Source organism: Pholcus phalangioides, unplaced genomic scaffold (genome assembly GCF_987345545.1).
Source record: "Pholcus phalangioides strain wild (caught in Gottingen) unplaced genomic scaffold, Ppha-v1.0 ptg000007l_1, whole genome shotgun sequence".
Taxonomy (NCBI): domain Eukaryota; kingdom Metazoa; phylum Arthropoda; class Arachnida; order Araneae; family Pholcidae; genus Pholcus; species Pholcus phalangioides.
The window spans coordinates 31493872-31509350 of NW_028301600.1; the positions used below are offsets into that span (position 1 = coordinate 31493872).

Below are 15479 nucleotides of genomic sequence, written 5' to 3' on the forward strand. Positions count from 1 at the left end.
CAAAAAAGCTATGCCCCTCTTGACGTTTTGGTATCTTCTTTACCAATCACTGCGTGCTAATTCCTCCAGTAGAACTACTATTGAACCACACATGCACCTCGACCATATTCCTCTCCGGAACCTCTAACGAATTGGTACATGTTGGAATGTGCGTGTACGTGTAGTGAAACCTGACGTGAAGTTTGTTTCTGTATGATGCTTGTTATGTTAAGTGCTGCCATCTGCCACCAGTTTTTCTAACTATGAGTGAAGTGTAATTAATGATTGAATAATGGTATCGTTGTAGGCCTGTTGCTCTCTGTGGCGAGACCTCTAGTAGAACTAAGAATGTAAGCTTTGTAATTACGCGTCTGGGCTAAAATTATACAAAAGTAATGGTTTAAAGCAGGGGTCTTCGACGCATGGCTCGCGGGACACTTTTGGCCGTTGGAGCTCTTTACCGTGGCCCGCCGAGCATTTTTAGAAAATGATTAACAACATCGATAGCCGATTAAGGAAAAAATAATACTGTGGGGGTTTTTGCCCATAGGCCAGGGAGAAATGGAGCACGAGGGCCAAACAATTTTTGAAAGTCCCTGATTTTATATATTTCAGACGGAAAAGTTGACATCCAAAAAGAAATACCTAATTACAGATTTCACAAGAAATGCCAAAAAATACATACCTTAAATAAAAAATAATTTCACAAATTTAAAAAAATAAATAATTTCGGAAATAACGAAAGAAATCATTCAGGAACTTTTGAAATTATTTCGTAATTAATAAATGTTTTTAATTAATGGAATAATAATTCTAGAATTACTGAAACAAGTAGTTTCCGAATTGGTGAAAGAACTACTTTCCAGCGCCAGCGATAGGAATTATTTCATAACTGATAAAAACAATAATAATTTCAGAAATATTGAAAGATATTATTCCCGAATTACTGAAAGAAATCACTTCAGAATTAATGAAAGCAATATTTTCTGAATTAATGAAAGAAACGATTTCAAGATATATTAAAGGAGATAATTTCAGAGTTAACGGTGTAAATAATTACAGAATCATTTAATGTAAATTCAGAATAATTAAAAGAAATAATTAATCAGAAACTTTTGCAGAATTTGGGGAAGAAATGATGTCAGAACTAGTCTATAAGGTTTTCGCGGCCATCATTTGATAAAAATTGTTTTTTCGGGTTCGAAGACCGTCGTCCGTTTGAGTTTGTTCTCAACGTTTCCCCAACACTAGTGGTTGGCATCATCAGGAGAATTGATAAACTGGATCAAAGTCAAGTTTTCCGGAGTCTCAGGTTGTATTTATGCACATAAGTGGCTTGAACTACACTATTGTTTTGCGATTGGTCAGTTGATTCTATGGCTGGCAGCGTATTGTAAACAGTTGTTATGCTGGTAGAACCTGATTGGCCGAGAGATGTGGAGTTATCTGATTGGCTGTTGTCATCATTCTGTTGCTGGACCTTGAAGGGGAAGGTTCTTGTTCTTCTGAGAGCTGGTGTCCAGGATCTGCTCAATTTCAAAGTTTCTTCTCTTCTATTATAGCTGTTTTTGTGCTTGTATATTTCAATAGCCTCTCTGTAGATTCGTGGGAAGAAGTGGTCAACATTAGCTATTACCTGTGTTTTGCTGAACTGTACACTGTGGTTGTCGTAAAGCGCATGCTCTGCCACCGCCGACTTTTCTGTTTGGCCCATTCTGCAGCATCGTTCGTGCTCTTTTATAATGGAAATTGACAATTATTAATAAAAAAACTTTCAGAATACACGAAATCCTCCATTATTTTCGGTCCCTGTTTATCTCAGGGGGGTTACGTTGGCCCTTCTGTTAAGATGTCACTGTGCCATTACAAATATCTGGAGAGATTCCATCTTATAATTTTAAATTACTCAGTGATGAGTTGGAAGTTTCAATTTGACCCGCGATGTCTGAAAGGTTAAACCCCCCTGGCTTATAACGAGAGATAGTTATACATGATTAGTTATAAATTTTAGTTGCAATAAAGAGGATTACTTCTCAAGTTCATTTGCACGTTAATAAAGCTTAGTGTGAGCACTATTAGTAGCTGTGCAGATGTCCAAACAGTACCGAGTGTTTCCTAGCATTTGAGTACGTTATTAAATTTACTGCTGCAGAGATACGCAGTTGATGTGGGAGGCTTTATATCCCATTCAGTTTTTACACAGCATTTGACACACGCGTGACTGATTTAAATTCACCTAGCCAAAGCATACACTGAACCTTACGTCTTGCCATCCACATGCTGACTAGCAGTCAGCGCGCGACTGCTGTGAAAAGCGTCTCAAAGCAGCTGTCGACAGTGCACATGCGCACAACCTTAATAGAAAACTTGGATCAATTTCCCTATCGACGACACATCACTTTCATAACAAAACATGCATGGTTCTCTCTGTATAAGCCTTCTGGATATCTTTGGCCTGGACAACCTGTATGAGACCTTTATAATAACAGTATTCGAGTCGATGCGTAAAAACTTTATAACACTTCTTATCGTGTTGTACCGAAAAGGAGTATTTACACAATCCTTGAATTCATCAGACGTCTACAAACGATGTGTAAAACGCTCTCTTTCAAGTAATCCTAGAGAAAGTAGTCTGGATATGAATGGAAATCGTCAAAGTGGGAAATTACACTATTTGAAAAAGTCTGCTGCTGTTATCTTGAAAGAAGCAGATGGCGTCCACCAACTGTTCTTCTCGCAATTCTCGGATGACTACATTCTGAAAAATTTCACATTAGCGGTCAGTATTTACAATCACCACACGTCTGGTATCATCCTCAAAACTAGAATAGGAAACAATCCTACTCATTTGCAAATTGCACATCACTCCACCTTTTTTTACTTTTTTTCCGAGGCAACCCATGTGAAAGTCGAGGATTTCCACGCAACCCCATCTGCACCGGCCAACGATAATTGGTATATCGATTTTTCAACTGTTAAGTGATTTACGTATACCATGCATACAAATTCCGATAGGATTACCGACACAAATCGGAAGTCAACATACGCGTCACCTTGTATTCTACCATGTTGAGTAAACTAAACACTTTTAAATTTTTTAATCATGAAATAAAGGATACTTACATCCACCGACGTTCCTAAAAGCCTGTATTCTTGTCCAGGAGGCTTGTCTCGTGGCTGATAGCGATAAAATTCTACGTGGTTTTTATACCACTTCACAGAGTAAAGTTCATCACCTTCGAGATCGAAATCACATTTTAGCCATACACCTCTTCCTGAAGGTACAATTCCAGGAACAGATATGTTAAGAAACCTAAGGCTCTGGCATCCTGTAAAAGTATATATGACATTATATGAGACATCTATTCATTATATAATCTCTAAAAAAAGTAGTATAGGGGATACTGTTGTGCCTTGCACATTATTTTTCAAACTTTTTTTTCTCAGTTAATTAATTTTTACCAAAAAAATTCACTAAATTCATTTTTAGTAACTGTAAACAAAGTGTATGAAACATCATATAAATTTTAAACTAACTTTCTTTTCTTACTGTAATCATGAAATATAGATTTTTGAAAACACAAAAATGTTCCAAGGTACAACAGAGGGGTCTTGTACCTTGAACCCTTGTACCTCATTGTCGTACTTTGAAACAGGGTAAAATTACAAAGATAAAAAAATACAAATGTTACAGGAAAAATAATATAATAAGCATTTTTTTAAATATATAAATCTTATATTGAAACATCAAATATCAAAATAATAACACAAATATGATTATTAATATATATGAATAATAGTAACAATAATGGAGGTAGGAACGTAGATGAAATGAATAATTGTTCTCTATTATACTTGTAGAAAAGAAAATTATGTTTCTAAATCTTTACAGTAGCGTTCAAAAAAAAATCGGACATTCGGTTTTTTCCCTTGAAATGAAATGTAAATCATGTTATGCAAATCGGAATCGCGTTGTACGACGTCTATCTACATAGCTTAAACATGGTTAGTGGTTAAACATGGTGGTGGTAACGTGATGGTGTGGGGCTGCTTTGGATCATCCGGTGCTGGTCCTTTAGTGCGAATAATAAGCATCATGGACCAAAAAAGTAATTGAACATTCTAAAGGCTCATATGTTGCTCTTTGGCAGATCTCAAATGCCTCGAGGATGGATTTTTCAACAAGACATAGATCCAAAATACACAGCCAAATTTGTGAGGCGGTTTACTGCCAAAAAAATGAGAGTTCTGACATGTCCATCGTGGTCACCTGACCTGAATTCAATAGAGAATTAATGGCAGGTGCTTAAACGTCGCTGTAAAGCTACGAAATTTTCCAATCTGGATGTAAAATTTCAGTTTCTGCAGAAGATTGGAAAAAAATACCTACCAAAACTTTGAGTGATTTTATGGACTCAATGCCCCACAGATGCAGTGCAGTAATTAAATCCATGGAGTACCCTACCAAATATTGAAAAGTATGTTATTCGTTATGTTTATTTTTGATACTTCGATAATTCTTGTAAATCGTCCGATATTTTTTTCTATCTCATAAGTTTGAGTATTTTTGCAATAAACAAAGTATATGATTTTCGATTACGAGATCATTTTCAGATAAATATTTCATTAGTAGGAAGAGTCCAATCTATATGCTTTATATACCGATTTAACCCATGCATTAGAATATTTGAACAAAAATAAGAACGTCCGACTTTTTATGAATGCAACTGTATATTGGCAATAAGGATTTAAGTTATAACTTCGATTTATTTCAAGACTAAATACACTTGGGGTAGAAGCCTGATATTCGCTTGATATTGTCCCGTTCAGGGTATCTTAGGAAAAATGCACAAAATATTAATGGTGTACTACAATAAACTTGTTCTGAAAGTACTGAAACAAGACTTGAAACTCAATGTCTAATTCAGCTAACTTTTTCATTCTATTTTAAAATTATCTAAGAATTTCATTCATTTTCAAAGTGTTTCACAATAGAAATCGCGTGACAATATCAATGGAGGGAAGTAATTTAAAAACTGAATAAAGGCAATTTTTATAACCCATAAATATAATATTTAAAATACTGCGTGCTTATATTTAATATTTTTAAGCGATGTGTGTTAAATTAAGATTTAATACCACTATCTTATTCTATGTTTAAAACCGAAATTTGATGCTTGGACTCGAGAGGAAAAGTGAAAGAAAACTCTCCCCAAGTGTGTATATGTGTGTGTGCGATGCGATGAATCCCGAGCTCATTATACCCAAATCTGTCTACGTGGTCATCTTGGAGAAAAGCTTTTCTCGGGTTTCAATTAAGAATTACCCTTTTACGATAGAATGATACGATCCTCCTTCTCTTTTGTGCCGCGAAAACAATTGGATTTCCTTCCCTTCCCTCAAAAAATAATAATAATAAAAAAAATAAATCAATCAATTAAGAGCGAAAACTCTTCAGACGATGAGCCAACTAATTCGCGTAATGAGCCAAAGAGTTTGTTTCTCTCACATCCAATAAAAGAGCTCAATCATCGTTGAATGGAAATTTCGAAAACCCGATTTTAAGAGTTACTTTATTTTATCTTTTTCTTTTAATACAATAACACGGCTCGATGTACATATATCCGGCTGTTATCTTGAATGTTTATGAAGCAATTATCATCTTAAGCTTGGTATATATCTTAGTTAAATTGTGAGCTATCTACATAGATACATGTGTATCTACGACCAATCTTGACCAATCTTCTAATAACTCATTTACTTTCTGTTTTATTCTTATAAATGCTAAAATATGTTTATGAGTTTTCTTTATAGTATAACCTTATACTGACTCGTTATTTTGTGGGGTTGTACAAAACTTTTGGTAAATTCTTTGAGGGAAAATATAGGTCATCAAAATGAATCATATTCACATAAAAAAGCATTATCCCGAAAGTCACTTGAAAGTACGTGATGTTCGCCAACGATCTAGATGGTTTACTGTGGGGCCATGGTGTGTACGAAACGTCTGTTAATTGAGAAATACATATACAGTGATAACCCGAAGTTACGCGATAGGTGGGGCCATTGACGTACGCAAGGGGGGGGAAGGGTTTGGGGTTCTTACTCCCCCAAGCCGAGATTATAGTGTTATTTTGCCGGAAAAAACGTAACCCCCCCCCCCTTGAGTAAGAAAAAAACTGAAACCCCCCCTTGAGAAAATTCTGCGTACGCCTATGTGTGGGACCGACGGTAACCGCGTAAGTTGGGGTACGATTTCGCATACAAATACATGTTAATATTAGTTAGTTGGGAAAATAATTTCTCTTAAAAACTCCTGTCTTTTTTTTTATTTCTTATTATGAATGCACCATTAAGGTACTTTACTATGATTTCATAAAATTTAACTTGCTTTCTAAGGGTCCGGTCCTTAACTGGACTGTATTCAACTAAAATCAGAGTTACATGTTAAACTCTTTGAATGTTTTGACGCTTTGATCCATCAAAAGAAATGGGCTGCTTGTGTTAGGCAAGAAAGAACTTTCATCCGTGGGTCGAAATAAATTGAGAGTTACAGACAAGGTGCATATTGCCATCAAAGAGAGAGCATGACGTTGAATAAATTTTACCCAAGTCTACCAATAACTTTGAATTTCATAGATGCAATTGCGATTTCTTCTGCGAAAATCGCAGAATAAACCATATTCTGCGAATATGGTATATACCGATTTTCTGCCGAATATACCGATATATATACCGATAATATACCGATTTTCTGCGAAAATCGCATATACCATACAAGCTTTGGGATTTCATTTCCAAAGCTGCACGGCAAATTTTACTTCTTTATTTACTGTAGTCACTCATAATTTAGTGTACTTCCATTAAATATGATGTTCTGATCGAATAAAACGATTCTTGCTTATCACTTAATAATCTCTACTATTTCCACAATAATAGAGTGATTATGCTTGAATTTCAGAAATGTGCATTTCTGACAGAAAGTCGTGTAACACCGAAATCGTGCAATTCGGGATAGTGTAAGTTGTGGTATTGCTGTATTCGTAGAAAAAAAATCTAAATCACCGATATTAGCTGTGGTTCATGCATCATACTGGTGATATGTATACAGTACTTCTACCGTACATTTTTGAAAATATATCTGTAGTTTTACGGATATCATCATCGGCAATGACGAATGAGGTTCATCCCAAAGACAGTGGGTTTTTCTCATACCACTGCATCGTATACGTATATGGCAATTGAAACAAATTCTCAATCTTGACAACTGGTGACCAGCTCTTTCTATCTTCTTCGGATAAGTTTACCATCCACGCTCTTTATGTTAATACAATTCATTGTGATGCTGTATATAACCACTCCAAATTTCGCGCCTAGAGCTCTGAACTACCCTGCATATTCTTAGATTATACGAAAAATTTCCAGTATATTTATATACATTTCCAATATTTTTGATCTTTACAAATAAAAAAACTCAGAATAATCCAATCCTAACATCTTAAAACTGTTAATCATACTATAAAAGTTAATAATATTAGTTATTCAAACCAGAACATTTAAGGTTTATGACAATTCTCGAATCGTAGCACGCTACGAACCGCGCAAAAACACGTTTTTGATGGCAGAATCACCTCAGCACCACCTTAAAGCAGGTTTCTACAGCGCGTGCAGCGTGAAAACTCTGATTGGTTAAAAAAACCTGAATTTCAAGTTTTTAACCAATCAGCGTTTTCACGCTGCACACGGCGCAGAAATTCTACTCCTAGGAAAACCCGGCTTTAAAACCAGTTTTTGAGCTGCTTGGAGTGGCGTAGCACTGCGGCTGCGGAACCGGCGTACTGTGAGTATAAATTGCGCAATATCGTATGAAAGTATGCGGCACATTGCGAATTATCGCACGCTCTCCCGGCATACTCTACCGAAAATACTTCCTGCATTTCCGACCTTTCATTTTTAATTTTCAGTTTCAATTATTCAATGTTCAAATTTAAAAATTTAATACAAATACACCGCCACAACAGGCAAATTGCCCAACGAGGTGGCTGACTTAAGAACATCACGGATCCCCGAGCCATTTTTTGGAGGCCCTACCTACTACTGCTACACCACACATGCACCCCCCCCCCCACACACACACCCCGCCCCCGCGGAACCACCAACGAATCGGTACATGCGGAAATGTGCGTGTACGTGTAGTGAAACCTGACGTGAAGTTTTTCTTTCTCTGTAATGCTTGTTATGTGTAGTGCTGCCATCTGCCACCAGTTTTTCTAACTATGAGTGAAGTGTTATGATTGAATGATTTATCGTTGTAGGACTGTTGCTCTCTGTGGCGAGACTTCTTAATGGGGAGATCGGCTCGCATTTGCGCCTTGAAGTTGGGAACCACAGAAAACCAACTTCAGCCGGCCACCACTGTGGGGTTCGAACCCGGATCCTCGCATCGCGAGTGCGTCGACCACCACAGCGGCCTGAATTAGAGCAAGGAATTTAATGTCTATGACAATTATAGAAAAATTATTTACGATTTCATAGTTTTGGTAGTATATTTAAATCGGTTTTATACGCTTGGAGTTAATTAATGGGTGTACAAAAATAAATGTTCACATAATACAATTTGCATTCATAGAAACTGAAGGAATCGGTACATTTGAATGCGGTCTGTGAAGAAGTTATTATACAAAAAAGGAATTTTTTCGGTATAGAAAAAAAATTTACTTCCATGGTAAATAAAATGCCAGGTCAAACTAAACGTGCCCTAAAATACCGTTTAAACGAACATAGAAGATACGTAACCAACAAAGATTTTAACCGCTAATCCATAGCCCAACACTGCTGGTCCTTCGACCATTAATTTTATTTTTCTTCTGCCAAAATTTTGAAAAATGTCCCTCAGCGTCGGACTTGGACTTCTTCGACTCATTCCACATCACCAAGAACTCAAACCAGTTGGTCAACGACCTAACTAGCACACCACCCTTCTCAAAAATCTGGCAACAGTTTCTACAATATTTTTTTTTTCTCCATCAGCATCACTATCACGTTCTCGTTTGTGATTGGCTCCGCCATTTTTCTTTTCTTTCCTCCTCCTATGCTGTTGTTGCCGGTTCATTTTGAATTCGACTTTTTGTCTACAAAAGCGACAGAGTGGGAGCCATGTTCTGGTTTGGTGGTGGTGTCTACAACAGCGAGTAACTCCTGCTATAAGGAGCAAGACCATCTTAAGAGTATCATGGGCCCCCGGACCAAATGGTTTTTCGGAGGCTCTACCTGGTAAATCCTAGAAAATTTCAACCGGATCTCATTTTTGTGAAGCCCCTCTTCTCTTGAGGCCCCCCGGGCCTTACCAGGGTAGGCCCATGCGTTAAGACGGCACTGATAAGGTGTATTTTCACTAATCTTTCTTTGCTACTGATGAAGGAACTTCATATAGTTCCGAAACGCGTTTAGCCGGGGTTCCTTTGTGCAATTTTGGGTAGACATACGTTGGTCTTCCTTTGTGCAATTTTGGGTAGACATACGTTGGTCTTCCTTTGTGCAATTTTGGGTAGACATACGTTGGTCTTCCTTTGTGCAATTTTGGGTAGACATACGTTGGTCTTCCTTTGTGCAATTTTGGGTAGACATACGTTGGTCTTCCTTTGTGCAATTTTGGGTAGACATACGTTGGTCTTCCTTTGTGCAATTTTGGGTAGACATACGTTGGTCTTCCTTTGTGCAATTTTGGGTAGACATACGTTGGTCTTCCTTTGTGCAATTTTGGGTAGACATACGTTGGTCTTCCTTTGTGCAATTTTGGGTAGACATACGTTGGTCTTCCTTTGTGCAATTTTGGGTAGACATACGTTGGTCTTCCTTTGTGCAATTTTGGGTAGACATACGTTGGTCTTCCTTTGTGCAATTTTGGGTAGACATACGTTATTCTTCCCTGGTGTTATCTAACTCAAAAGGCAATTCATTCCTGCAATTGATGATGCTGTTTTACATCAGCCACGGATCACCGGCTGAAGCTTTACGTGCTTTTCGGATACAGAAAAAATGGAAGAAAGCTTCAGGTCCATCCTTCTGTGATTTTCTTTTGTGCAGCGACATCTATTGACAGATTTTTTTCACCAAAACAAAATCCTTTTTTGTAAGAATAACTTTTTCTCAAAAACCGAATTGAAATATACCAATTTCTTCAATTTTTATGAATTTTTAAATGATTTACACAAATTTATCGAACATCTTGTCATTATCATAAAAATTGAAATTTGGATAAAACCCCTTATTATAAAACGAATAAAAACTGCGTTATAACGTATGTGGTACAGTTCGATAACACCTCACGCTCTCTCGACATACTCTTCCGAAAATACTTCTTACAACGTTGTATTTTTAATTTGCAGTTTTCCTTATTGAAGCCGATTGGCCTTCTTTGGCTTTTTTTCCCTCTCCTAGAGACAACGCGGCCTACTAAAAGAATGGCGACTGTCACGCACGGTAATAACAGATTCAACTGCTAGAAACAACATTCTATCCGTTTCTAAGGCTAAATGACCAACTATAAGCTTCGGTCTCACGCTCATTCCATCAAGGATATCACTATCAAAAGCATGAAAAGTTACAATCTAGATCCTTTGATATTCTATTTCCAAAAAAAAAAACGATTATAAATATTATGGATTCGATTCCGAAACAAGGAGTGCCGCACGCGCAGCAACTAAGTAAAATCGAAAATGGGCCGTGAGTGAATTAAAACTTTAATACGAATGTTGATATACATAAATATGTGATGGGGGTGCTATTGAATCAATGAATAAAAAGCCTTTAATAAGCGTTTGGTAGTCTGTTTTAGGAGTTGTTTGATAGAGGCGAGACGAATTCTGGGGGCTAATGCCCATCACAGACAAGCAAGCGCAAAGCCAGTTTGGATGATGATGATACTGTTGCTACGCAATGAGATCGGACTCGCGGGAATTGCTCTTTGAAGTCGGGGTTAAAGGATAAATGGAAAGCGGTGAGGTCTACCTCATGGGAGTTGGTTTGCTCGCTGAAATGAACAGTGTGACTTTGCCTGTTGCTTACATCAGTCAAAAGGTGAATATTATATCTCATTTTGAACAGATGGCTACACAAAACTAAAAAGAATACCACCCGTTCTTCACAAAAATAATTCTGATGTAGGCAAATATTAGCTTTTCAATCATTTCTACTGGGAATGGACTATTACGAAATTTCTGCCACATTTATGCCATTTCAAAGTATTGCCAGGGAAAATTCTATAACTACCAAAGCTAGAAAAAAACAACTCTAATTTTATATATTTCGATAGTGATGTGGAACATCTATCCTCAATCGTCATCATCAATCATCCTTATGTGCATGATTTGTTTTTCGAGCTGATAATTTTTTCCAGTTACTGACACGAATAGAAAGCCAGAAAAGTCACTTTGAAAAATGAATATCGAATTGTGCTGCTTATACAGGGCCTCAAAGAGGATATACCGAGCCCCAAAGATCACGTATAAAATAAATGTAGTGTGAAGTAATATTACTTTCCAAATATATAACTTTTTTGAGATTCAAACTATAGTAAAAAAAATTGGGGTTGCAAACTTCAAGCTGAAAAAAAGCAATGCAAACAAAACATTTTAAGAAATTAGCGAAATCACAGCCACACATATTCTGCAACAAACAAAGAGTTGTTGTCGTTAATTGCGCCAGCTACTAGGAAATTTGAAATATAAAATGGGGAAAAATATGACCTCACCTTATGTGCAAAGGCAATTCTGAATTTCTATCTTCAAACTGGCTGCGGTAGTGAACGTTTAAAGGACCCTGTGCACATACCTATGTATTTAAGGGTCAAGTCCAGATATCAGTATTGAGATTAATACTAGAAAACGTAAACTACTAAGATTTATAACGAACTTTACATCGACTAACGTTGAAAACTCAATAAACAACGAAAATAAAAGCTCCACTGTAATTGGGCATATGCCTGCTATGTGTGAGCTATTATAAATAAATAAATCTTGTAACTGTAACGCAGAATGTCCAGAATACTGTACCTGTATATCTTGGACACCTTTCTTACTTGGACAGGCTTGAATAGAACCCTAACCATACAAAGCTCTGTACATCAGAGGCATTGGAATATATGTATGTTTGAAATAATTTCTCTGAAAATGATTCCTTTAAAAGTTCCTGGTTTTAATCGATAACGAAAGAGCAGGTTTTCTAGTGTTCAGAACTACAGGCCTACAACCGTTCTAATATTCAATCATCACACTTCACTCATAGTTTGAAAAATAGATGGCAGCACTAAAAATCCACACGCAATACTAGATAGCACTCAAAAGTACACATGCACACTTCCTTCTGTAGTAAATTTCCGTGGCAATGATAGACCGATGAAGGTGCCCATGGTTGTGCAGCAATTAAACTTATTTAAGCAACTTGAACTGAACTGTGAGCACCTGATTAATAGGATTAGGTATTTGACAACCAAGGGCTCACTTTCATTTCGAATTAAGCGTCTGATTTGGTCGCATGTGCTATCAATCTATTCATTGAGCAACCTGTGAAGTGTCAGGCTAGGCCAGACGGGAGCCCCAGGTCAGTGAGATTTTATGGTCATTTTCCAACATTTTTATCTTTCCTCCGAAGACGGTACCCATTGTGTGTCGGGGGAAAACATACGTCAGAGTTCAAAACTTGCATTCCTATATTTCTGATATACGGAGATTTGGTGTGGATATTATTTTTGGTACTAACCAAACTGCCGTATCATCTGTTCAAGTTAAACACCTACAGTTTCATTGAAATCTGTCCAAGTTAGAGATACAGTGCCCAAGGTATAGAGGAGCAGTATTGTGGAAATTCTGTGGGTAATAAGATTTATTTATTGATAATCTCACACAACAGGCATATTATGTGGTATTATCTACTCCACGAAACCCAGGAGCTTCTACCCCACTGTAACGCAGTTATAGTCGAGTAGTGGAGTAGAGGAACACATGAACATGAACAAAAAGCTGAACATAAAAAGAATGACAGAACATTGTGAAACCGAAAAGCAAGGATTAATATACAAAAATATAATGATTAAAAATATTCAAATAAATATAATACAAAATGCATGTGTATACATGTACACACGTGCGATAATAAAAAGCCATATTAAAAAGCGTATAACTTCCACACTTGCGAAAGCGAAAAAATGGAAAATTTCTTAAGTTCGTGTGGTATGATGAGACTTAAAAAAGAATAAGGTTTTTGAAGATTGATGTTATTAAAGTGAAAACTGATTTGTGCATCTTCACAGAAAAAGCAATTAATACATTCTGACGGTGAACTCCGAGTGATTTGTATTTGCATTACTTGCGTATTTGCAAGATTATGGCTGGTTCTATTCAAACCCATCTATTATAGAGAGTTATCGAAGTTGAAGGTGTTACTGCATTATAATAACATCGACTGGCACCTTCAATCATTTATCTATCAATAATAATATTACATAATCTAAGTAATAATGAGACAAGCGCTCTGTTTGAAGAACTAACTATTTTTGAATCGAAATAACTAAGAAAAACCATTTTCCTCATCAGTCATTAATCAAACTATATGCGATGGTAAATGAATCAGTAATCATTCTTACAGCCCGTCCTAAATTTTATATATGCAAGTGATTGTAAATTCATGGGACAAACTTGCAATCTGGGTAGCGCAAATTCTTCCACAAGTCATTATACCACTTGATTATTGTTTGGCGCAGCATAACCTTGTTGGTCTTTGCACCAATAAAAAACAAACTCCAATCCATTTTCGAAGGTGCATATACACCCGAGGTTGATAGCATATATCGCAGCAAAGTCCGTCGGAAAAATATGATCTTTGTTCTTGATTAAGTGCTGTTGAGCACTCTCTAAAAACACCCTCTACAACCTTTACTATGTATTGTAATTCAATGACGCATTTTATGACCAAAAATACTTGTATAGGTGTAAATCACCTCTTAATGTTTGTCCCATGAATTTAGAATCACCCTGTATTATAGGCTGAAACATTGGTACCATTTTCTGTCTTACAGTTTCTGCCAATTACAAAACAAAAAAAAAATTGGACATTCTAAATGCTGGGAAATATTACTATTCTTCATTAGAGTTTTATTAATGAAAAACTGTTATATTGCGTGACAAAAAGAAAGTAAATGATCAAGGATTTTCAAATGATAAACAGGTAGAAATCCCATTAGAGTATCGGAAGAATTACTTTAAATCTGTATTTGTATCAAGCCAATCGGGCTTTATTTCGGTCAGAAAATCTAATCGTACTGTCAGAGAACGGGGTCTGAGATTAAAGCCGACTGCACGCCACCTTTGTTTGTCTTCGCTTCTAATTGAATCGCACCAAAACACATGTTACTCAAGAGTCGCGAACAAGCACGCTAACCGACTTCCATTCACAGCAGCTGAAAAGTTAATCGAGACTGGCGTTCAACGTTAGCAGAAAGCAACACCGATACCCCACCACTAACAAACCAAATTAAGATCAAAGTTAAAAGCAAAGCAAAATTTCCGGTATTAATCAAGTCTCGCGCAGTAGTCGCACATGTCGTCCTATACTCAAATAAACGTGAGTTACATTCAAAGTCGTTTTTCCCACGAAAACAGTTTTTTTAGTCGCTATAGCTCAGACATCCTTAAAAGTCGGGCACAATCCCAAAGAAAATATAATGGAATACAAAACGACAACGTTGAGGTATCCGACTACGTTAAAAACGACATTTTGGAAGAAAATATCGATTTTTATTTATTTTATTTTGTTTAACATTTTTTATGAAAGTAACATTTCTTGTAATTCCAGAACAAGTATTGTTTTGTTTATATGACACTAAGAACCGAAGCTACGTCCAATTTAGTGTTGCATTTTTACGTAATTAATCTGTGAATAAAAACTTTAAACGCTTTTCATGAAGAATGCTATTTTTGACATTTTACTTAAGTTTGAAACATGATTTATAAAATTAAATTGATTTTATCATTACAAAATTGTAATATGATATTTTTCCATATATTTTTTAAGTTATGAACCAAAATCTAAGGTCTAATACATGTATTTCTCTATTTACATTGTTTTATACACGATGTGCTAAATGAAATTTCAAAAATATTCTCACGCACATCAACGGAGATGTAATTTATGAGCATACACCACACAATCATTCTAATTTTAGTTCATAATCTGCATCATTACTAGCCAAAAATGTATTATGTAAATAACAAAATATTTCATTCATAGAATTTTTTGCAATCGCGTTTCGAATACCACATGAATTTTGCTTAAAATTTGACGAAAAATGACTTTTTCATAGAAGATGACACACGTAGTCCAATGTTTATTATTGTGTTCACCATTTTGAAACACTATTACAAAAATGTTATTCAAGTTCGCTCCGGTATCATTTTATAGAAATGTGATAAGAAAGATAGTGTGTCGGATACCTTAATTTAAAA

At 36.2% G+C, this 15479-nt stretch overlaps 1 protein-coding gene across 1 annotated transcript in view; it reads right to left on the reverse strand.

The window, feature by feature from the left end:
• Positions 1 to 15479, reverse strand: part of LOC149085177 (uncharacterized) — a 79309-nt gene that overhangs the window by 37441 nt on the left and 26389 nt on the right. The window contains exon 2 of the mRNA XM_089233038.1: positions 3103 to 3308. Within this exon, the coding sequence (XP_089089164.1) occupies positions 3103 to 3308 (206 nt within the window). The remainder of the gene's footprint in view (positions 1 to 3102; positions 3309 to 15479) is intronic.